A 24643-nucleotide genomic window follows, 5' to 3' on the forward strand; every position below is an offset into this window, starting at 1 on the left:
TGGCTGAGTCGTTTGATCTTTTTTGTTTTTTTGGTTAATAATACCTTATTACAACTCATGGATCTGATTTAGGAAAAATACATAACTTCAGACACTAAATATTGGGTACTGTCAGTCTAACTGACTGGGAGAGGGTAGTTTTGCCTGCTGACTAATACCAGTGATTTACTGCATTTGTTAATCAAACATTTACAGTCATGGCCAAAAGTGTTGGCACCCCTGAAATTTTTCCAGAAAATGAGTTATTTCTCACAGAAAAGTTTTGCAATTACACATGTTTATTCCCTTTGTATGTATTGAAACGACAACAACAAAAAAAACATAGAAAAAAGCAAATTTCACATAATTTCACACAAAACTCCAAAAATGGCCAGACATCAATCACTTCCTATAACCATCAGTAAGCTTCTTACACCTCTCACCTGGAATTTTGGACCACTTGTACTTTGCAAACTGCTCCAGGTCTCTCATATTGGAAGGGCACCTTTTCCCCAAAACAATTTTAAGATCTCTCCACAGGTGTTCAATGGGATTTAGATCTGGACTCATTGCTAGCCACTTCAGAACTCTCCAGCGCTTTGTTGCCATCCATTTCTGGGTGCTTTTTGAAGTATGTTTGGAGTCATTGTCCTGCTGAAAGATCCATTATCTCGGACGCAAACCCAGCCTTCTGACACTGGGCCCTACATTGCGACCCAAAATCCTTTGCTAATCCTCGGATTTCATGATGCCTTTGCACACAGTCAAGGCACCCAATGCCAGAGGCACCAAAACATCTTTGAACCTCCACCATATTTGACTGTAGGTACTGTGTTCTTTTCATTCCGTTTTTGGTCAACAGTAGAATGCTGTACTTTACCAAAAAGCTCTATCTTGGTCTAATCTGTCCACAAGATGTTTTCCCAGAAGCATTTTGGCTTACTCACATACATTTTGGCAAACTGAAGTCTTGCTTTTTTATGTCTCTGTGTCAGCAGTGGGGGTCTCCTGACATAGCGTTTCATTTCATTCAATTGTTGGCGGACAGTTTGCGCTGACACTGATGCACCCTGAGCCCGCAGGACAGCTTGAATTTCTGTGGAACTTGTTTGGGGCTGCTTATCCACCATCCGGACTATCCTACGTTGCAACCTTTTATAAAAAATTTTTCTCTACCGTCCACGTCTAGGGAGAATAGCTACAGTGCCATGTGTTGCAAATTCCTTGATCATGTTGCACACTGTGGACAAAGGAACATCTAGATCTCTGCAGATGGATTGTAACCTTGAGATTGTTGATATTTTTCCGCAATTTTGGTTCTCCTCTTTCTGTTCTCCATGCTTAGTGTGGCACACACAGACACAATGCAAAGACTGAGTCAACTTCTCTACTTTTTATCTTCTTTCAGGTGTGATATTTATAATGCCCACACCTGTTCCTTGCCCCAGGTGAGTTTAAAGGAGCATCACATGCTTGAAACAAACTTATGTATCCATAATTTTGTCTGGCCCATTTTTGGAGATTTGTGGGAAATTTTGTCAAATTTGCTTTTTCCTATGTTTTTGTGTGTGTGTGTACGTGTGTGTGTGTGTGTGTGTGTGTTGTGTATGTGTACAGACAAAGGAAATAAACATGTGTATAGCAAAACATGTGCATTTGCAATACCTTTGTGATAAATACTTTTACATTTATATACATTTTGGCCATTACTGTATATCTGGGTTCAGAAATGTATCACGAAATATAAGAAATCTGTCTCTTTAATTTTTTTATATGGCTCAATAATATTTGATTACAGACCAACGTGGAAAAAAAGTAGAATTTATTTTTATTAAATCCTATTCATTTAATAAGTTATGATTTTGTGAGTGAGATTAGATATGTAACTGTGGCACAGATATACACTTGTTCTGGACAATGTCAGTGTGACAGTCATTGGTCATTTACAGGTCTACACTTTTAAAGGTCTATGCACATTTTAAAAGGAATGCTGCAGTTATGGCGGGTATTGCTTCTCTTTGCTCTCAAAATAGCCTCAATGCTTCATGGCATGGATGCACAAGTTGTTTGAAACATTCCACATGGTCAGCAACAACACTCTATTTTTGTGTGTCTGTGGAGTTCAAGGACGATTGCCTGGTATTAACAGACCCATTGTGAAATCGGATTTGTTTTTATGTCCACAATCTATGTCATGTTTTTATAACCCTATGACTCAAATCACCAAATTGAGGCTATTCAGGACTTGTAGCATGTATCCCAGTGGATGCTCTCACAGATATTTAATTTCAGAATTTCTTTTTTACATCTAGTTGAAAGCCTTGCCGCTAAAATAATCGTTATGAGTAGGCTACATGTTTGAAAACGACTGTCCTCCTTTTCACCCTTGTCTATTTTTTTCAGCATGGGAATGAAGCAGGCTAATAATTATCCAGAATCTTTTTTTTTCCCCAATGACTTTTCTTTCAGTGTTAAACTGTTTTGGCTCTTGTCCGTGTCTTAGGACCTGCTCAGATGTTTACACTGGAAGCTGGGAGGGAGGAATGACGTGGCGTTTTAAAGACTATATTTGGGAAAAGGGAGTTTGGAAATGGCTTGGTTTTTTCCCCCTTTTCTTTTTGGGCGGTATTTCCAAGTCTTCTATTGCTACAATTTGGTCACTAACCACCAGAGCGCTAGATGTCGCCAGACCATTTCCATCTACTTTGCCTTTTTTTATTATTATTTATTTATTTACTTCATCTGCTTTTGAACAGATGCTCAGTTTCTGAAGTCATGTTTGAACAGGAAAATGTTTTTTTCTCTCTTTTACTCTCTCTCAATCTTATCAACCACCCTGATTATAAATTCCTCAGAGCACATTTCCTCATCTCAAGCTTAATTTTTTAACCACTTCAAGTTCAATTATAGCCTTTTGACTGAGGCTGTAATAAGCTTATAATGGAGGAGGTAGAGAGCTGCAGTAAAGGCGTTTTTGAAAGATTAACGATCGAGTAGTTTGTGCACTGTAATTAACAATGAGACTGAGGGGAGAAAGAGATGAGAAGGAGGGAGAAAAATAAAGCTGGTGTGTAGTCCAAATGAAAGGACTAGGATGCAAGGTAGATATTAATTTTGTTGGGAGACTAAATGCTTCAGAATAACGAGAAGTAGCAACAGCTAAAACCATTATTACAAATATATTTAAGAATTATTCTGGTTTCGTCAGTATGCTTGAGTAGCTGTTTAAAAGTTGTTACCATGAAGCACTTTAAATATGGGAATATAAGATTTTAGTCAAATGTAGGATTCAAGAAATGGAATCAAAGGATATCGTGTAAAGACTAAGTGAAACTGGAGCATTGAATATTGGAAAAAGTCTTTTTCCTACTAATCTTTATCTGTTTATGCATGCATAGATGCTTTTCTGTTAAATACAGCTGTAAAGAGTGATTATATGAGTTAATATATCCTTCATGGCAGCTCAAACCAATCTGGTCATTTTCCTCTTAATCTCTCTTGTCAACAAATCCTTTTCCTCCCACAGAGCTGTCACTCAATCACTCACTCAAGTTTTTTGTCTCTAGAGAGTGTTGTGTTTGAAAATCCTAAGAGATCAGCAGTTTCTAAAAAAAAAATAAAAATACTTAAGCCAGCCAATCTGGCACCCTCCATAATGCCGTGGTTAAAGTCACAGAGATCACACTTTCACCATTCTGATGAGTGATGCTGACAATAACTGAAGCTCCTGCCACATTATTGGCTGAATAAATAACTGCAGATGTCCTAATAAAGTGGACTGCGAGTATAACACATAAATAGTTTAAAACAAATGTTTGTACTTTCCTTGTGAGGACATTGGATCCGAGATAAATGAATATCCTTGTGAGGATTTACCTTGTCCATCCCTCCCTACAGTCTTTAAGAGCTTAAAGTGCACTAGTATGTATATATTTTATGTAGTGCTCAGTAGGAGGATTGCATTTCCTGTAGTAACTCCAGCATCAGTCCCATCATATATAAATCCATCCCACTTTTGTAAAAGCTATATAATTTGTATATGGTCGGATATTAAATTGAGCCTTCATAAAAACATAAAACCTTTAGGCAAAAAAAAAAAATAAAAAATAGAAAAAGGACAAGAAAAGTCAAAGTCTAGTGGTTCATGGGAGTAACGTTAAAAAAGAGAGTTGACCCTCTAAAATAGCCTCCTCCAAAAAGCTCAGAGTCGCACCGCAAAAATCCTAAGCATTGCTTCAGCACCACACTCGACCTCAGACACGCTCAGAGGAAAGCCTGCACTTTCTGTCTTACCTTATTGGGCTAAAATGCAGTACTAATATTCACCACTTTTTTTGTTTGTTTGTTTCTTTGTTGTTTTTGAATAGCATCTTTTTATAATGACTTGCTGCATAATTCGTGTGCATTTGTTTGTAAGGAATTTATTTACCTGTAGACTGTCTGTCTTAAAGAAATGATGCAAACTGTAATTTGGTGAGATTGTATATATATAAATGATTTATTCAGGCATTGGAACCCAATCTAAACTGATGCACGACTGCTATGTGTGTGTGCGGAGCAACGTGATGCATCGCAGTGCGCGTTAAAGCAGATAAATCCTGCACGTGAGCGCGGCGTGTGACAGTCACCAGGTGCAGGCGGCACGCAGCGCAGCTACAGGACTATACACAGAGCAGCAGGACAAACCGAGACTCCAGCACGGATTTCTTTATTTTATTTTTTTACAGCCATGTGGTTCATCAATATCGCGCTGATTATACTGAAGTTATCGGTTTCGGCTGAGGGCTTTTCGACATGCCACTCTTATGACCTGGACGATCATAAGTCAAAGAGGATAGAGGCAGTGCGCGGGCAGATCCTAAGCAAACTACGCATCCGATCACCACCGGACCCCGTAGCAGCCCCTCAGCCGGAGTCGGTGCCCTTCGAGGTCATGCTGCTTTATAACAGCACCAAAGATCTGCTGAAGGAGCGCGCGCGCCACGCGGAGTCCGCCTGCGAGCGCGAGAGCAGCGAGGAAGATTATTACGCCAAAGAGGTGCAGCGTGTGGACCTGCTTCCTCAGCGCGCGAGTGAGTGCTAACACTTTCCACTACATTCCTAATGACTTACAATTTTTAGAATTGTTAAGGTCCTTGCTCAGGGAGCCAGTTTGGTGGACTTGGGATTCGAACTCAGAACCTTCTGATCAGTAACCCAACACCTTAACCACTAGGCTACATCCCACTAACTTCACATGAAGTATGTGACAGTAGTCAGTATGTCAAATGACAAACGTCACCACGCTCTATAGATCATGGTCTATCGATACTATTGCGTCACGATACACTTTTATGACAGTATCGCCAGTACTTTTATATTCAATTCAATTCAATTCAAGTTTATTTGTATGCTGCTTTTTACAATCAACAATGTCTCATAACAGCTTTACAGAACATAAACATAGAACAAAAGGTTATTATAAAGAATCCTTATTATAAAGAATAATATAAAGATTAATAGAATAGTTGAATACCTGTTTGTATTCATCCCCAATGAGTAAGTCTGGGGTGACTCAGGTGACTGTGGGGAGGAAAAATTCCCTTAAATGGTGAAGGAAGAAACCTTGAGAGGAACCAAACTAAGGGTAGGGTCATGCTCATTTGGGTGACACTGGAGGGTGTGATAGTAAATATACAGACTGACAAATGTTGTATTGATAAAAAGGACCACATGGAGTTGGCATCTCCTCATTAGTATCGCAGAGCCTAACTGGAGCTGGTAGATCTAGAGATGCCTCAGGATTCTCGCAGAGTCGGCCTCATCTCAATGGAGGTCCAAAATCTTCATCACGCGGAAGACAATCTGAGCTGGTACAATTTCTGACTAAATTCACACTAGGTTTCTGCAAGGTTCAGATAGAAGATTTGATTTTCAATTCAAGTTTGGCTGTCAAACCTAAATAACATATGTTTTAATACATTAAGTATTGCTTAGTGTAAATTTCTAAATCGCCCTTTCATATACACCGTGTACTCGTTGTGCACCATATGAGGCCATTTAGGGAACATGATTGTGACTCATATAATTAACAATCGCTCTTAAGTTAAGTGACGGTTGGTGGGTTCTTTAAAAATGACAGGTACTAAATAATTGAGTATTAAACCGATTTCATGTGAGAGCTATAAGAATAATCAATCTAAAACTTCAGCATGGTTGCATTTTATGTAAGTCATTTATATAAAAACTAATCCTAATCTTAACCTTCATTACTTTCAAATCAAGTCAATCTTGTCAAGTCAAGTCAAGAAGAATTTTGTTTGAATTGTTAGGAATTTCTAATCGCGAGTAGTGTGAGGAAAACAAATTCATTTGAACACACCACTCCCTATAACATTCATTCATTCATATCTATCTATCTATCTATCTATCTATCTATCTATCTATCTATCTATCTATCTATCTATCTATCTATCTATCTATCTATCTATCTATCTATCTATCTACCTACCTACCTACCTACTGTACCTACCTACCTACCTACCTACCTTATATCTATATACCGTGCCTCATGTTTGACTCCCTAATTGCAGTTGCATTGGTTGTGATAAGTTTGCATATAATATCAACTGAAGCACAGACAGTTGTTATGTCTAGTATCCTTATACAAACACCAGTGTGGGGAAAAACTGACCCCAGTGATTATATAATTCACAAGTATTCTAAGTATACTGTCACTATTTGCACTATTACCAATCAGATTACAATCAGGTCTTTGATTCCAAAATGGTTCCAATGTTTTTTTGGGAGGCTCATAAGGGGATGGATGTTAATTTGGAACTGTAGGTGAATTTAAGTACTTGAGGTGAAAGTTCTGAAAAACCACTCAGACTTTTAAAGAATGCTCCTGTTATTTCCACAGATATGATAAACACAGTGCCTCAGAGTCCATACTTCAGAGTGGTGAAGTTTGACGTCACCAATGTAGACAGGAATTCTAGCACACTTGTCAAGGCAGAGTTTCGCATATACAGGGTGCAGAACACACATGCGCGAGCCATGGAGCAGCGAGTGGAAATTTACCAGGTGAATTCAATAAGGGATGACTGTTTTGTGAATAATTAAATTTTGATTTTAAGTTTTAAACTGAACCTCTTGTTCTCTCTTCTTCCAGATTTTGAAATCTGATGATATTACAGGTTCCCCTCATAGGTATATAGATTCGAGAACTGTACAGCCTCGAGCCAAGGCGGCATGGATCTCTGTTGATGTCACTGAGACTGTGAAAGAGTGGATGGCTTACAAAGGTCAGAGAGGTCAAGCAGACACACCACACAAGAAGCAGGGCTGTATCATATAAACAAAACATTATACTGAGATACATTATGTTGCTGCGTATTGCATATGTGCTTGAAATACATTGGCAAGCTTTTCATAAAGAACACTCTGGATTGTTTTATCCTAAATTATTTATTGGTTGGTTTGGTCAGGATGCTTTTTCAAGTGTTTGCATTTTGCAGAAAAAGCCATGAATTTTCTTATGAATGTGAATCCATTGTTTTCTCTCATTATTCCCATCTCAGAGAAGAACTTGGGCCTAATGCTCAGTGTCCATTGTCCATGCTGCACATTTGTTCCATCCACAAACAATATTGTGCCCAACAAAAGTGAGGAGTTGGAAGCTCGTTTTGCAGGTCAGCATCTTCCATTTCTTCTTGCTCCAATCTCATATCACCTACTCACTCGGGATTGATGTAACTCCATATCACAAATGAACACAGGAACTAAGTGGCTGTTAACTAACTATTAGACAGAATTTAAAACAAATCTTGTATCTCCATTTTACAGGTGTTGATGATGACCTGATTCGCCCTAACAGGAGGCCAGGTGTTACTAAAGGTGCGATAGAGTTCAGTACTAAAACGCCACACCTCATACTGACCCTGCTGCCAACAGACCGCTTGGAAAACCCCAACAAAAAGAACCGAAAGAAGAGGGCAGCTGCTGACGCTGCGACATGCTCCAGGTACCTTTAGAAAAACATAAAAAGAGCTCTATGGTTTTAGGGTCATGCAAACTTACAAACATCTGTATATGTGGAATAGCATGTATGAAAGAGTCTCTGTATTGAGCTGTACTGTAAACTTACTGGCATACAGTGTTCCCAGTGTTTGCGTGCAGTGACTTGCTTAGGGAGTGCCTTGTGTTTAAGTGTGGAAAAAATAACAGAGATGTGCCTAAACCTTGTCTCTGTGCACCTTCTCATTGCTGTATAAACTATAGACAGTTAAAACATCAGGCTTTAACCAGACTGCTTACAAAACACAATCGTGCGGAGAAAATCATCCTGCTGAGTAATTTTGCTTTAGTATGTTTAATGTTGGTTTATGAGCAAAATATTACATTTTGAAGAGTAAAAGTAAGCTTGGCTTGGATAGAGTGGCTGGGGAACAAAAACTCAAATAATTTCATGTAATCATTCAGAAAACTATTTCTTTTCCTTCAAAACATTTTAGCTAGTCATGTATTTCACCTTATTTCAGATTCCTAAAAGCAAAATTATCAACCCAAAGAACTAGGCAAATTAAAGCCTTTTATATATATAGCTATCATTTTTCTGCAGGGCACCTGAACACTATCCACTACAGTACATTTAATGTACATTACAGTACATTTAACACTATCCAGTACGACCATGATCAGAAATTTTGAGGAAACGACTGGAAACATACTAAAACTGAACATCTTATGGCAGATGTTCGATTTCAACATTAGATATATGCAAAATCGGTATCAGGTGATCAATAGTTATAGAGTAATAACACATGAGAAAAAGCCTAACAAAGATGAGCATATGAACTTTTATACAACTTTTCATCACTGGAGCTATACAGTAAAGGAAGATTTTAGGAATAATTATTCACTGTTTGGATTTTTGTTCTAAGTGAGTTTTGTTCAAGACCACTCAGACTTCCATTACTGTCTGTGTGAATGGCACCTACATAATAATGATAATATAGCTGTGATAGAAAAATATTAGGTTGTAAATCCGGGATTATACCTAAAAAGAAAAAATAGTTGTATGGCTATCTCTCGAAGGCCCACCAAAGATAGTTCCCAATTGATGTTTTCTTACATAATTAGTGACTGTAAGCAAAGATGATGCACTCATTTATCAGTTTTGAGCTATTATTAATATACTGTCATTTTTTGTGTGCATTCTTTCATAGGAATGCAGATCAAAGCTGTTGTTTAAGGTCACTGTACATCGACTTCCGTCGGGACCTAAACTGGAAATGGATCCATGAACCAAAAGGATACAAAGCAAATTTCTGTGCTGGCAACTGCCCCTACTTGTGGAGTGCAGACAATCACTATAATATGGTGTGTGAATAAAATGCTTTCTACCTAGGTTGTGTTTTCAATCCAGTGTATTGTCCTATACTAAGAATAAAAGTTTTTCTTCTAAAATTATTCACAAAAACGCCCATTGTGTCTCCCTTTGTCTCGTCCAGATTTTGCCACTTTATAACAAAATGAATCCTGAGGCCTCAGCGTCTCCCTGCTGTGTGCCTCAGGACCTGGAGCCTCTCACTATCGTTTATTTCCTCGGTCGGACTCCACGGGTGGAGCAGCTCTCAAACATGGTGGTCAAATCCTGCAAATGCCGCTGACTGCTGGAGGTACGAGAGTAGACATGCTGAAGAGATGGAGCGCACAGGGGAGGATGCAGGAGACACAGTAGAGTATGGACAATGTCTGTGGACAGTCAGAAGAGCAAGTGAATACATCTCAGATGATGGTGCGCATGTTTTCTTTTTCTCAGGCTTCACTCATTTGGAGTTGATTCAGAGAAGTTGCACAGCATTAATCGATAACTGCAAATAATCTTCACCAAATGAAACTGTTTCAGGTACATAATGCCATTCAGTCTTATTGTTCTTCATGTTTCAAACCGTTTTTCTGTCATAGTGTTTTAGTTTAATCCTTTAATAAAAAGAAAGTATTTAAGAGATGGTAGTCAAAGAACCACCAGGCTTTAGTGTTGATCTAGTTGTGCAAGAGCAGTTTACTGTAGAACTGTAGAGCAGTTTGTTTGAGTTTGTTTTGGGGTTTTTTTTGGTATTTTTGATTACACAAAGTGTACATATTTTTCCAGACAGGTAAGGGTTTTTATATGTTTATATACCAAATAAAATTTATTACATGACTCATGTTTGACACTTTTCATCAGCTAGGATTTTTATGAAATAAAAAGTAATCTAATGTACTGAAGTATAGTGGGATGGGTTTTTTTTTCATTTACATGGAAGCAAAAAAGAAAAAAAAAACACAGAACACGGTTAAGTCTGTTATATATTATGCTTTATATATGATATTGGAGTGGCTAGCTGCTCTGAAAGCTCACATTTGTGCCGTGAGCTCGGCAGCGCCGTGCGGTTGAGCCTTGCTGGGATCCGGCATAAACAGGATGGAAACGATTGCCAGAGAAATGCCAGATTTAAATGACTGGCCTTCAGGGTTTGTGGTGACACAGCAGGGGAAAAAAGACATTTGAGTAACCAGAGGCTGATAGAGCGCTTTTCACGCCCTCTATAACAGACCAAGCAATCTTTACAAGTATATTTATATACCAACCACAAACTCATCTATATTGCTGATTCATGTGATTTTCTATCTGTAGGAGGCTCTCTGTTGACTTAACCTACATATTGCATCTGTTTATTTTCTTCCATCCTTCCTGACCTGCAAAGCCTCAGTTTATCCTTTAAAGCCTGAAGCTACAGTATAAGCCTTGGCATTACTTGGCACTGTTTGTTTTTTCGAGGAGACATTAACTTTTTTGTGCCACTCTAATGTTTATCTGTGTAGCTCTGCGGCCGCTGAGGGCGAGCTCTGGGAAATGAGAGGCTTTCTGTGTCTGGCTGCCAGAGTTAAAACAGGCGAAATGCCTCCTTCTTTCGGGCCCTATGAAAACAACTTTTTATAACCCATGAAAAAGGGATGCCGAGAAAGAGAGAGGGAGTGAAGAGGGTGTTAAAATGCAGTTACATAAGTAGCTCCTAAATAGGATCAACAAAATATTGCATCTAAGCAACTGCTGTCATCCTGAGGCACTGACCCTATTGCTCACTGTATCTGTAAACAAAAGCTTACCCTACAGTTGGGGATTCTTTTTCATAGTTTCAGAGTAAAATCAAATAGACAAATTCACCCACTTGTAAGTGATCAAATCTTTATAAATTTATTCACTTCTGATGTACAGTATAGGAGCCTGGTATCATGTATCAAGGTATCATGGTGGTACACTCGGTAGCATCCACACAGTTCCAGGACTATAAATCGCTTCTCTGAATACAGTATTTGTGTGTCTTTGCCTTGCTTCCAGTATTTCTGTGGTAGATCCTCTGGGCATTTAAAACAATACAAGCTAAGAATTTTTCTAAGCCAAGTTCAAGACTAAACTCAGAAGGCAGCTGCCTATAAAGGCCACAACACTTCTCACTACACCACCATGCCACATGAAGTCTGACCTGTGGTTGTTACTTGGCCTGGCCACTGTACTGCTGTTCACTAATTCACTTTTCAGTAACCACTTAATCCTGATCAGGGTGATGGTGGATCTGAAGCTTATCACAGAAACATTGGGCATAAGGCAGAAAAATCCACCAAGGATTAAATACCATTCATACCATACCTAGGAGAAATTTAGCTTATGCAATTTACTGCTTTGTTTTTGGACAGACGGAGAAAACTGGAGAACCCAAAGGAAACCCACATAAACCCAGGGCAGATCATATAACTTTACTGAGATGAACATTGCCCTTTTGAACTCTGCTGCAAGGACAGCTTATTCGGTGAGCTGCTTTCAGCTTTACTGGCATGCCGATGCTGGTGGACCAGACAAACCTGGTTGACCAGATAAACCAGCACCAGACCAGCACTGACCTGCATGACCCAGATTGGCTGTTTTCTGCAGCGAACCCAGAATCATTTGAATATATTTAGATTTTAAACTACATATTGCTTTTTTATTTGCTTACTCTCAAGAGGCAAAGCATGAGAGCAAGCAAACCAAGCAGTTTCTTTGGGTCCCCAGTCAGACCGAACTGTCAAGCAAACAGATATCATACTCTAAACAATGTCTACAAATAAACTTGATTCGTTTGTGTTGGGTGATGGACGTCTTCAGTATTTTAATAACACATATGAAATTATTTTGTTCTCCTGTTCCAGTTTGGTGGAAAAAAACAGCACAGTACACAGCACAGTGCCCCAGTGTAATTATCACTCTCTTGAACGGCAGTTATTAAACACTATTTGTGCATATGTGTGTGGCAACATCAGCATGAACTGAAAAGTCTATAAGAATTCTGAAAACAGTGAGTATCATCTAATTTGCCTAAAATATTGTTACTTTCCCTGACTCTCACACCAAAGACAGTCGAGCTAGATCGTGGAAATGAAGGCGAGACCATAATGGTGAGGTTTTGAAATAATGGCTGAATTAAAGTTTGTGTTAAAGGTAAGTTCATTTCAATCTTTGGACACTTTTTACATGTGAAATCCAGCAAACCCAATGTGGTATGGGAATAATGTGCAGGGGTATTTGTTGGAAGGACTACAGAGGGATTTACTGTACTTTAGTCCCCATAAGTTAAAAAATACCTTGAATGAAATTCTTTTTGCATGGGGGCCTGCAGTTTGATGCTAACTGTTGATCAAATTTCCATTTTATTATTAACAATATCACTTGATTCAAAAACTTGGATCCCTGTGAGCTTTTCAGGTAGTGAATGGCTTTTTCCTTATTAAAAGGATTCTGCTTTGGACCTTGTCTGAAAAGGAAAAGTATTGCAGGATTTTTTACATTAAACCTATAAGCATAAGTCCTGCCCTTCGTTTACCCTTTTATCCACTAATGTATCATCGATGCAAATGTTAATAAAAGGAATTTGAATACAATTCCCCAGTCTTTAATTATTTTGAGGTTAGTGGATTCTCTCCTAAATAATTTCTTTAAATTTAAGATTCAAGCTCCAGGTTTAGGCTAGGTGGGCTTTTTGCTCACATGTCATAGTCCGTCCATCAAGTCTACGGAGAACCTTTATACATGCCTTCCTACTTCCTTCCTACAAGCTATCCAAACCACAAAGTAAACCAGGCCAGTCCTGGATCAGATGGAAGTCATATTCATATGCTTTTTGTGGACACTTAATGAAAGTGTAGTCAAGTTGGGTTGAATTGGACATTTTAGAAATGACATGCCTATGGGCTGCAAGGAATAATTTCACAGTTAATTATAATTTACTACAAATTTACTCTGACTTAGCATACAGTTCAATGTGGAGTTAAAGTTTCTGAGTTCTTTTATTTTCATCCTCATGGCACGAGCACCAGAACTGCTTGAAAAACCACAAACTACACAAGTGTTGCTATTTTTAAATGTTTTAATAAACTGATATATAGTACACAAAATAGAGGTCATTTGACTGTAATCACATATATTTCTTAAGGAGATCTTTTTTAAAACAGAAATTTCCTGGACCTACACTTATAATACCTTATAATACAATTAAAATAATAAAATAATAAAACAAAGAATATTCTCAAACAAAGTATGGTACCTGAGATGATTTCATTCTGTGCATTAGACCAGTGTTCAAGAGGTTCAAGTGAATTTTAATTCAGCTGGTCTGGGAATCACAGGGTATCTGGGTATCATTCTTTACCTCAGCATTGTGTTCACCTCCAAGTATACTCATAAAATCATTTCTAATCATGTTATGGAATTTCCTAAAACCAGACGAAATAGCAAAGATTTAAAGGAAATATGACCTATAATTATGAGATGACATACAGAAAGTTATATAAGATCATATATATATATAGTTTCTATCTTTTGTCTGTTGTTTCTTTGTTTTTTTAGGGCCTGTCAGTAGATTTGACTCCCTTGAGATAATTCTGGGATAAGCTCTATGAAAAAGTTCTCTCATAGGATAAAATGAAGACCTCAGAATGTTGTGTAGGAGTCAGCCACATTCCTCACTCTACAGTCTGCCCAGCAGTTTTACAAAAGCTCGACCTGCATATGTAATCCTGGATTTTTTTTTACTGTATAGTTTAGATGCTTAATTTGTTTGAACAGATGCTAAAGCCCAGTACGTGTCATTTTATATTTTTGTCTTTAAAAATGATATTAAATCTAGAATCGTAAGTTATTAAATATGTATTATTTTAACACCATTTTACTTTTTTTTTTTGTTGCTTAAATTCAATTTAACTAGCTTACACTTGGTTTATAGAAAAAAGAAGCAATTCATTGTCTCTGATTAGCTTTTAAATGATATGAAGGTTAACATTTACTATCTATATACCCTCTTAAGACAGCATATATAAAATAAAGAGCAGATAAAGATTGATTCTTTGTTTAAGATAGAACAAAAAGTGTCCAGATGTAGACATCAGTGCTGTGGGTGTAGAGAGGCAGTGTTAGGTGGGGCTGAGCTGCAGGCCCTCAGAGGTAGAAATTAGGGAAGCTTTGCCGGCCCTGTGGTGAGACTCCTTACTAAACTACCATCATGTGTTTGTCCTCTTGGCTCTAAATACCCCCTTCGCTATGCATACCCAGCACTTATCCCCGCAGCCTGGCTTGCCAGTGCCTTTACAAAAGTCATTCCAAGAGCTGTCTCTCTCTGGCCTGTAACGTTTTTCTCTCTCATTCTCATCTGCCACACTGAGCATATAAAATTGTCTAGCACCAGGCAATTGAATATACAATAGTTTGGACTTTCCCACAAAAATGTTTGTCTTTGCAATCTATACCAGGTTTTGTACATATATATTTTTTATAAACGGAGGTTTAGATGTATGGCTGGCTATTTTGGGAAAGGAAATGTGTGTGTGTGTGTGTGTGTGTGTGTGTGTGTGTGTGTGTGTGTGTGTGTGTGTGTGTGTGTGTGTGTGTGTGTGTGTGTGTGTGTGTGTGTGTGTGTGTGTTAAGAATAAACATCTGCATATTTGTGTCAGGGTCAATCAAGCTGAAACAAATCTCTACCAAATGACTAGTCCACAGTTGATGAAACTATTGCAAATTATGAGACGTTGGAAGAAAGCAGTCGAATGGACTGTCAGGCAGCCAGAAGAGGGCGCTATCTTCTCATCTGTGGTTCACTTTATGCCTGCTACTCTCTTGAAATATTTTAAAAGAAAAAAGATTCAGCAGCTACAGTTAATAACATTATATTCATATACACTGAGAGAGTCAACAATAAAATATTACAATTTTAGTAAACATTTTGAAAAATGTCAAACATTCTGCTCATTCTTCAAGAACTGCAGATCTTAAAAAAACTCAAAAGATAAATACTTGACAATATATTATGAAAACACTCAAGAATCATCATAAAGTCACGTATGTAACAAAATAAAATACTTTTTAAAAAATAAGCTTTTAAAGTGTAGGAATGGTAAACTGTGGAGTTTACATGAGTTATGTTAATGCAAGTGTGTTTCTGTGGCCGTGTTTTATTCTCATTGGACCGCAGGGTGATAGACACTTTCTTCTAGATTTGACATTAATTCTTACTGAAGTTTAAAGCATGGAAACTGATAGTTTTATTCTTAACAGTGGCGAATTCCTAGACAAGACATTTGAAAAGCTCAACTTGTGTGCCAAGTCTTGATTAGGAATGTAGTCAGTATATTGTGTCCACATATTACCCAGTATGTAGATTTTCTTCACTAGAAAGAGATGATAACAATTGTAACGACTGGTATTACTTGGTATGTTGCACTTCAGACCCTTTCAATATTTGCTTAAAGACTGTATGACAATCGCAAAGGCATGTGTTAATATTAGTGAAAAGAGCATGTGCATATCACTTGTAAAGCATCTTCCCTAACAATCTTTCAATCCTTTTTGAGTTTGCCAAATCATATACACTTAAACATTATTGCGATGTCTATTAGTGATGACCATATCTTAAAAAGAAAGTGCTTATAAAGGAAAAATAGATCAAATCATCACAAATGGATGAAATACAGAGTTCATAAAGATGATAAAAAAGTAAATCGGAATTTGAAATCTTAGGGGTAATTTTTATATAGAACTATGCTGCTGCACTAAAGAGATTATTAATCCAATTATGACACAATTACAGGTTAATAGATCAAACTGGTTTATGTGGGTTTTGTAAATTTCTGTATACTGACATTTCTGGTGCCTTTTAAGAAACAGAATGACTTACTTTAGTCTTCTTTCATGGTAAGAAGACATATCCAGAGCAATTAAATGAGATTTGGGACAAAAATACAAGCTGAACATTACTGAACAAGAAAAAAAAACAGTCATGACAATTTTTGAAATTATCTTTAAGGTATTCTTGGGTTCCAAAACGAGTCCAGCATGAATATCATTCAGAAAGGGAATCACTGGATTGTAGGGATGTACACAGAAGGGCTTCTCCAGAAGACAACAACCCATGCATAATGATTCTAGGTTTGACCTTTTTTGTAGGCTTTATATTGTGTGTAGGCTATATAATAGGTACATATAATAGATATATTCTCAAAATCATCACCCATTATAATCAACCACAACCCCTAAAACATTTCTGCAATTTAAACACTGGAAAAGAGTACTAAGTATCGAATTCTGTACATATGTATGCATATTAACAGAGTGACAGGATATTTCCTTGAAAGCATTGTTTCTTTGTAAATGAACACTGGCAACACACACATGTCTGTATGCGATGCAAAGATTGGAGTGAAAATCTTGAGATTCTTGCATTAGTCCCTGATGTTTTCAGTCTTTTAGTGGTGGAGGTGTTGGCGGATATGATGGGGGATGAAGTTCACTGCTGCATGCTCTCTTTAGTCCTAAAGGACTCATAGATGGAAGCTGTCTTCTCATACTTCTTTTCTTGGGTCTGCAAGGCCGGTTTGATCCAGCACCACACACTTTGACGCGGTCACTTAGCGTGTCCGAAGACTCGTCAATGTAGGCCAAGTTCTCACCAAAGAAGTCCAGGAGAGAGGGCCCAGCGGGAGAAGAATTAGCAGGAGAAGGAGGTGGAAGACTCACAACAGCATTATCATTTTCACTTGCTTGTGTTTTCTCAAACTCAGCTCCTGACCCAGACCCCTGCGAGTTCCACTCTGACTGGGACCAGGAGTCTGATGGTGTCTCAGATCTGGAATCTGATCCTGATACTGATCTGGATATGGATCTGGATCCAGGCATGGAATTAATCCTCAATTCAGAATGTGAGATAGGCCTTGAGCTTTGTCCTGATCTTAAGCATGTGCCAGGTCTCATCTCATAATTCGTATATAATCTAGACAAAGCCAGCACATCGCATGTTATATTATAATTAAACAGAATTGAAGAAAAATGGGGTAAAAAAAAAAAGAAAAAGAAAGCATCTGAGATCTGCCTGCTAACCTGGTGTCTGATGCACTATTGTGCCGGGAACCAGGCCAGTTCACAAACAGATGGCCATTTTCCCTGATGGAATTAGCCTCCAGAGAAACTCCGTCCACAGTGATCTTTGGGTGCCGGTGGTTTGCACCACGGCGGCGTTTCTTTCTGCGCCTTCGCTGGAGCTGGAAAGGATCATTAAGGTCCAAAGGGACAGGGATGCGGAAGTCCATAGACATGTTCTGGATATTCTGGGTCCAATCTGTAGCATGTGCTCGTAGCTCCTCCATCTTAGGAAATGACAAGTGCATAGACAAATATGTATAGATTCCAGAGAAATATAGGAATTTATACACTTTTGAAATATACACAGTGTACAAATTCATATAAATGATTCATGTAAGTGATTTTAAAGCTCAGCTGCAAATGGGACAGAGATAATTTACTAGTAATTACAGTAGTTTACTGGCACTACAGAAACACTCACACAGTCACACCTACCTCTGCCCTGGTTTTCTTGGAGAGCATTCGGAGCCAGTTGTCTATCATAGTGAGGATAGAGGCGAAGTAGGCCAAGCCAAACACAATCCACAACCAGACCAGGGGCTTGTATATAGGAATGCCATTTCTCTGGTTTTCTAAGATAAGATAAATGTATCTTGGATTTGATCTGGCATTCAGATTAAAAATCCTTTTTAGTATTGTAGTCAAATTTCCAGTAAATCTATCTGTTTAGACAGCTCTGGCCAAAATATTTGGACCTCGTCTCAAGTCAGTGGGGAAAAGAATATCCGGATGTATATCCATGGATATAAATATTATTCACTGAGCCCAGCTTAATTGGCTTGTTAAAGCTTCACTGTAATTAACCTCTTCCACAAATCACCAGGGGAATTAGCTAAATTACAGAATGTTATCCATGGGAGAGGAAGATAACTACAAGACTTCCTGCAAACCCATAAGTAAATGTAATTTTCTGCCTTGTAAAAGAATTAAGAATTAACTGTGTACCTGCTACATAGTCACCAAAGCCCACAGTTGTCAATGTGATTACTACAAAGTATCCTGCCTCCAGAAGTGTCCAGTCTTCCACTTTTTGAAACACCACGGTGGGTAAAGCAATAAAGATCAAGCAGCCAATCAGAATGGAGAACACAGCAGATATGACCCGTACACTGGTGTGGCTCACCTTCTTCTGCTTTTGTTAATTAGATTTAAGAGAAAATAATAATTATTACATAATATAATGACTTATAGCATTAACTGGCTTTTAATCTGATAAAAGGTAACCTCTAATATGTGACCAATTAAAGGATTAAGTTAGAGGAAATTGTAAAGCACCCACCCCGAACAGAGCCTCTATCTTTGCAACTGCCCTTCTAAGCATGGTGCCCAGATGATCTCCAACTCCAGCTAACAGGATGCCAAACATTGGTATCCCCACCAGTGCATAGAATATACAAAACAACTGCCCCCCCTCTGTCTTTGGGGAGAGGTTTCCAAAACCTAGAGAGATAAGAGCATGGAGAATATGATACAGCGATTAAAGCAAATCAGTGATGCAACAATAAGAAGAAATGTCAAAAATGAGGACCAACTATCATCAAAGAAGCAAAATTGTGACACTCTCACCAATGGTGGTGATGATGGTCCCACAGAAGAAGAAAGCATTGGATAGATCCCATTTGCTGGTGAAATTAGAAGTGCTGTCATCCACACCAGCTTGAATCGCAGCAACCACTTGCTGCACAGATTAGTACTTCAGAGGTTACACTGTTGGTGGTGGTGGTGGTGATAGAGGATCTACATACATTGGATTAAGCTCTTGTACATTTTGTTTGTATGAATGACAAGTGACCTACATTATTGCATTTGTTTTGGCAGTATGTTTTTTGCTGTTTTTTTCCTGAAACATTTCCAAAGCATTCTACATAGTTGTCTATCTAGGTATGAATGCCACAAATGCTTATTATGCATAGCCACTGATCATGTATGTTAGCCATAAAAGAAACAAGATATGTTGATATTTTTTTTCTATTAGTGCCAAAACTGACATGCAGAACTACTGAAAATTTGAATGCTGGAAACAAAAACAGAATCATTACAAGCATTAGCGATTTCTAATACTGCTTAATGCATAGTAATGTGTTTCTGGTGGTCTGTAATGGTTTAATTGAATGTATTGTTCCTAATGGATCCTAGTGGTTAATCTAATTTTCTTCAGATGGTAATTACCTACCTATGAGAGACAGCTCTATTGACTTCTCGTAGTAACTCTCAGGGATAGTTATTATATGTGTCTGTATCAGTGTTGTATAAAGTATTGGAAAGCAATACTTGAGTAAAAGTACAAGTATCATACTAGAAAAAGACTTTGGTAGAAGTGAAAGTCACCTTTTAGAATATCACTCAAGTAAAAGTCTTAAAGTATCTGATATTTAATGTACTTAAGTATTTGAAGAAAAATTAAAAAGTAAAATTTCAGTGATTTTCGGTAGGCATAAGAGCAGGGGCGGCTCTAGGGTTTCATCTTTAGGGGTTTTAGCCCTCAGTGAGAATTTAAAACAAGAAGAGTTTTATATTATATATTATATGACTACATAGTAAGCCAAAAGTTATGGTATTATTTAAAATGGCAAAAGTGGACACCAAAATTGTATTCATGATGTAATGATGCCAGTCTTGAATCAGATCAGTTCCTGTATGTGTGCATTCTCTACAAACAGTGGGTCCAATGAATGCAGTCATTAATAAAAAAAATATTCACAAGACAAAGACCAGATCAATAAATGTTATTTTTATTTAGTATTGAATGGATTGTTTGCATTAATATTTTGATTGTGCTACAACTCTGGTAATAAGAATAGTGACATTTCACAGCTTTTGGTTGCCGTCTTTGCGGCTTTCCGCCGATTAACGTTATAGATAAACGCCTCCAGCTCTGACTGCGCGTGCACGCTGCGTGAAGTATTTTTACTTCATTACATTACAACACTGGTCTGTTATTCAGTAGATCTTTTAACTGGTCACTTTTAGCAAGTTTCTAAATCAATGTCCCAAAACTTAAAACTAACATCAACTAACACTTTATTAGGAACACCTGTACACCTTCAATTTCAGACAATTATCTATGTCAGACTTATCTATTATCTATGTCAATTTTAATTGGCTTATTATGCATAAAATGATTGTACCAGCTCTAGTTGTGTCTCGTGTCATGAAGATTTCAGACCTTCATAGAGGTCTTTGAGGACAACAACCTCCTAATCAATACACAATTGTTGGACTGTATATTTATAATCACACCCTCCGGTGTCAACCAAATGAGTTATGAGGTTCCCTTTTGAATCTGGTTCCTCTCAAGGTTTCTTCCTTTTCCATCTAAGGGAGTTTTTCCTTGACACCTCAGGCTTGTCCATTAGGGATAAATACAAATACATTTAAATATAAGTCTAATATTGATCTTGAAGTTTTGATTTTTCATTTTAATAGAATTAGAATGTTTGTATTATGTTCTGTAAAGCTGTTTTGAGACAATGTCCATTGTTAAAAGCACTATACAAATAAATAATACATTTTAATTGAATTGAATTGAATTTAATGCATAAAATAATGCAGATTCTGGCTAGCAACTAAAGGTATGTTTACATCAACTATCAGAATGGGGAAAAATCCCGGTTATCCCAGTGATTTTTACTGTGGCATTATTCTTGGTACTAGACAGGCTGGTTTGAACATTTCTATAACTACTGATTTCCTGGGATTTTCACACACAACATTCTCTAGAGTTTACTCAGAATGCTCATAAATCCAGCGAGCAGCATTTCGACAGACAGATACGTCTTGCTGAAGAATTCTGAAGATTAATGGCAGTCAATGGCCTGGTTCAAGCTGACAAAAGGGCTATAGTAAGTCAGACAAATATGAGATGTACAATTGTGGTGAGCAGAAAAGTTCTTGCTGAAGAATGCATAAAACATCAAAACTTGGATGGGTGGATGGGCTCACAATTGCAGATGACCAAGTCAGGTTCCTTTTCTGTCAATCAAATACTGAAAGCTGAGGCCATAGTGGGCATAGGGTTACCAAAACTGGACAACTGAAGACTTGTAGCCTTGACTGACAAATGTTAATTTCTTTGAGGCACACTGATGGTAGGGTCAGAATTTGGCACCAACAGCATGAATCCACGGACCCAACATGCTTTGGGGCAACAGCCCAAGCAGGTGAAGGTGGTGTACTGTAAGTGTTGGAAATGCTTTCTTTGGACACTTTGGGCCAGTTAATCAGTCATCATTTGAGTAGCACAGACTATCTTAATATCTTTGGTGTAAATATCTTTATTGCCACAATTTACTTTTAATGGCTACTATGTCATCAAAAAGTTAACCTGAACATGACAATGAGTCCCGTGTTATTCAGTTGCCTTTCCAGTCACTGGATCTAAATCTAATAAAACACTTTTGGGGTGTGGTAGAACAAGAGTGCCGCAGCACCTAACAAAAAATCTCCAGGAATTGCATGATGGCGACCATGTCGGCATGGACCAGAATGTGAAAAAAAGGTTTCCAACATCTTTAAAATCCATGCCATGAAGAACTGAGGCTGTTTTGAGAGCAAAGAAAAGTCCTAACCAGTAGTAGTGTGGTGTTCAAAATAAACTGTTGCCTGCATGTAGTATATTGGAATCCCTGGTTGAGAGATGTTTGAAACTGCTTGTCATTTATTACATATGCTATATTAAGCCATTACTTATGTGTGCTTATGTATATTTACTTGTATAAACTCATGTTAATGGCTGTAACATGTATCTGATGCTGTAAGATGTTGATGTATACCAGAGCATTGAAATGTACCTGAGTGAACTCTTTAAGGCTGCTCTCTTGAACGCAGTTGTGCTTCTGCAGGAATGTGAGTCGAGAGTTAAGCAGCTTCTTATAAGCCTTTTCTTCTTTGGGAGTCTCCAACCAGCCAAACACCAACGCTCCTATCACCAGATACAGCAGCACAGCTGCCAGGATTGTTAGCAGTGTTGAGCAGCGCATGGTTCATCAGCCTCCTCCAGGGATTAAGTCAGGAGGTTCAGGAGTGTTAATTCAGAAGCACTGGGTATATTTCGTCAGGTCCACATCGACTAACTGCGACGGAAATGTGCTTGCTAATAGCTGTCTGTTCTGCCTAACAATGTAAAGACAAAACCAGAAACAGGGAAATGAAAGGTTAAGTTCACTATTTGTCTATGCTGCCTATGTAGTCTAAAAACCTAAAAAGGTTACCTATGGCACTGTTCTCTCATCCCAGGTGGCAGTCTTATCCTCATCCATTACAGACGTCTGTTCTCTTACTCTCTTCTGCACATTCAGCCTTGATTATTGAAACCTGTGGAGCACAGCAGCCAAAACAAACGACTAAACACCACCATGCTGAGCGGTGCTGGTGCAAACCAGACATGAGACAGAGTATCATAAGCATAGCAGATCAGAACACAACAAATGACGCCATAGTAACAAAGCCTCTGGCGGAGGTCTGTGTAAACACAGTGTTCTAAAGATTGCTGACAGAACCCTGACGTACAACAGGACATTCAGCATTATAGCAAATAGCCCACATCATGCAGCTAATGCAGACACCAGGAAGAGATAACAAAAATGAACACAAATAATTGAATCGTAATATAAAATCATATTGTACAAAAAGATTCGATGTGAAGCTGCCCATCAAGGTTTGTACACAAACATGCACACACATATACATATGTACCTGTACTATACAGGTGACAGCAGAAATAAGGCAAATGTCGCATGCAAAATGTCTGTTCAGTTGTGCAAGAATCTTATCAGACAGAACATGAGCTGAAAAGATGTGCAAAAAGATTCGAAACAGATCATTAATATCAGCTCAATAAAATTATTGGCCGGTGCGTGAGTATGTAAACATGCCATGGTGCATTATGTGTGTATTTTAGTAGACTAGAGAAGAATAATGTTGAGTAGAAGAACAATTTGCAAAAATTACTAAAGCTTTTCATGGATTTTTTTTCTTATTTACATATATTACATTTTGTTTTAATGAATATTCCATTTCAATCAGTGCAAACCTGAATTTTATACAGTAATACTAACTAAAAAGCTTTTATTAACACAGTATCAAAAGGCTATTCATTGAAGTTGTTAAAAAAAATATTTAATTAAATAAATTTTAAAAAACAAAAACAAAAAAAATTCTAATTACTATTCAGTAAAGACCAAGTTGCTAATAGGTGCAAAATAATAGTAATAAAAAAAGTGCTAAACCTCTAAGACACTTTTTTATATTATTGCAATATTAAGCAATATTATTATTACAATGCCCCACACTGTAAATGAAACCATCGCAGTATCAGATAAAACAGACCTGTTCCATGGAATAATTGAATAAACCAGTTACTAAAGTTCTACTAAACAGATACAATTATGCAAATATCCACGGTACACCAACATTTGTGGTTTAAGAGTAAATTCATTCATAGCTTATTAACCAGTAAGGCAAAGATGAAAATCCTACACTAAAAACACCAGAAAAGTTCCTGAGATACTGAGAAACCGATTTACTTTCCCCATGTAAAAAAAACAACCCAACAAAACAGGACTGAAGTTATTAAAGAAATATTGCTATAATTTAGGTTCTAAGTTGCACATGTTCACTTACCTTGTCTTTAGTGAAAAGTAAAGATACAAAACTGTAATATTCCACAGAGTTAAGGTCAGGAGTTCCCTCTCTGCAATAAACGAGAGTGATTGTGTGCAAACAATCATCGGGTGTTTCCCCATTCCCAGGCCTTTACATCAGCTTGCCAGCACCAAAGAGGAGAAAGAACAGAGGACATTGGACAGAAAACAGATCGAGGACAGAGATCAGAGGGTTCCTGGAGAAGGGGGGGGATGGAGACAGGGAGATAGGAAGAGAATAGGCGTCAAGGACACATAGTGCATAAATAAGTTTTGCCTGTTTATCTCACTCCATCTCATATTTCTAAATCATTTTCATGTTTGCCTCTCTATTTCATGCTTGTTCATCTTTGCAGACATTTAATGCCCTATACTGCATACATAATAATTTCAGGATTGGCATATTCCAACCATTAGCCTCTCAAGTGATGTTTGTCTATTGTAGAAAGGTGTCGTCAGCTTTCTACAAAAACCAAGCAGCTGAAAATGTTCTTTTGGCTGATGAATGAACGGATAATACAAATTCATTGATAGCCTGTGTTATTAGCACCCT

General features: G+C 37.8%; 2 protein-coding genes across 3 annotated transcripts; one reads left to right on the forward strand and one right to left on the reverse strand.

Moving 5' to 3' along the window:
- Window positions 1-141: 141 nt before the first annotated feature.
- Window positions 142-10199, forward strand: tgfb5 (transforming growth factor, beta 5). Its single transcript, XM_027136073.2, has 8 exons — window positions 142-1427; window positions 4486-5051; window positions 6881-7044; window positions 7133-7265; window positions 7542-7652; window positions 7807-7984; window positions 9189-9342; window positions 9474-10199. Exons 2-8 carry the CDS (start codon window positions 4709-4711, stop codon window positions 9630-9632), a joined length of 1242 nt encoding a protein of 413 aa, XP_026991874.1. The 5' UTR covers window positions 142-1427; window positions 4486-4708; the 3' UTR covers window positions 9633-10199.
- A 4656-nt stretch (window positions 10200-14855) lies between these two features.
- On the reverse strand, window positions 14856-24266 carry kcnk4a (potassium channel, subfamily K, member 4a). Of its 2 annotated transcripts, none has more exons than XM_027135054.2 (9): window positions 24071-24266; window positions 22660-22762; window positions 22240-22561; window positions 19016-19127; window positions 18729-18889; window positions 18395-18581; window positions 17885-18021; window positions 17408-17673; window positions 14856-17300 (listed from the first exon to the last, which is right to left on the reverse strand). In XM_027135054.2, exons 3-9 carry the CDS (start codon window positions 22426-22428, stop codon window positions 16769-16771), a joined length of 1584 nt encoding a protein of 527 aa, XP_026990855.2. In that variant the 5' UTR covers window positions 22429-22561; window positions 22660-22762; window positions 24071-24266; the 3' UTR covers window positions 14856-16768. The 2 variants fall into 2 exon arrangements, with proteins under 2 accessions (XP_026990855.2, XP_026990856.2); XM_027135055.2 differs by having other exon boundaries at window positions 18395-18578; window positions 24071-24265.
- Between the last annotated feature and the right edge of the window lie 377 nt (window positions 24267-24643).

Source organism: Tachysurus fulvidraco, chromosome 17 (assembly GCF_022655615.1).
Source record: "Tachysurus fulvidraco isolate hzauxx_2018 chromosome 17, HZAU_PFXX_2.0, whole genome shotgun sequence".
Taxonomy (NCBI): domain Eukaryota; kingdom Metazoa; phylum Chordata; class Actinopteri; order Siluriformes; family Bagridae; genus Tachysurus; species Tachysurus fulvidraco.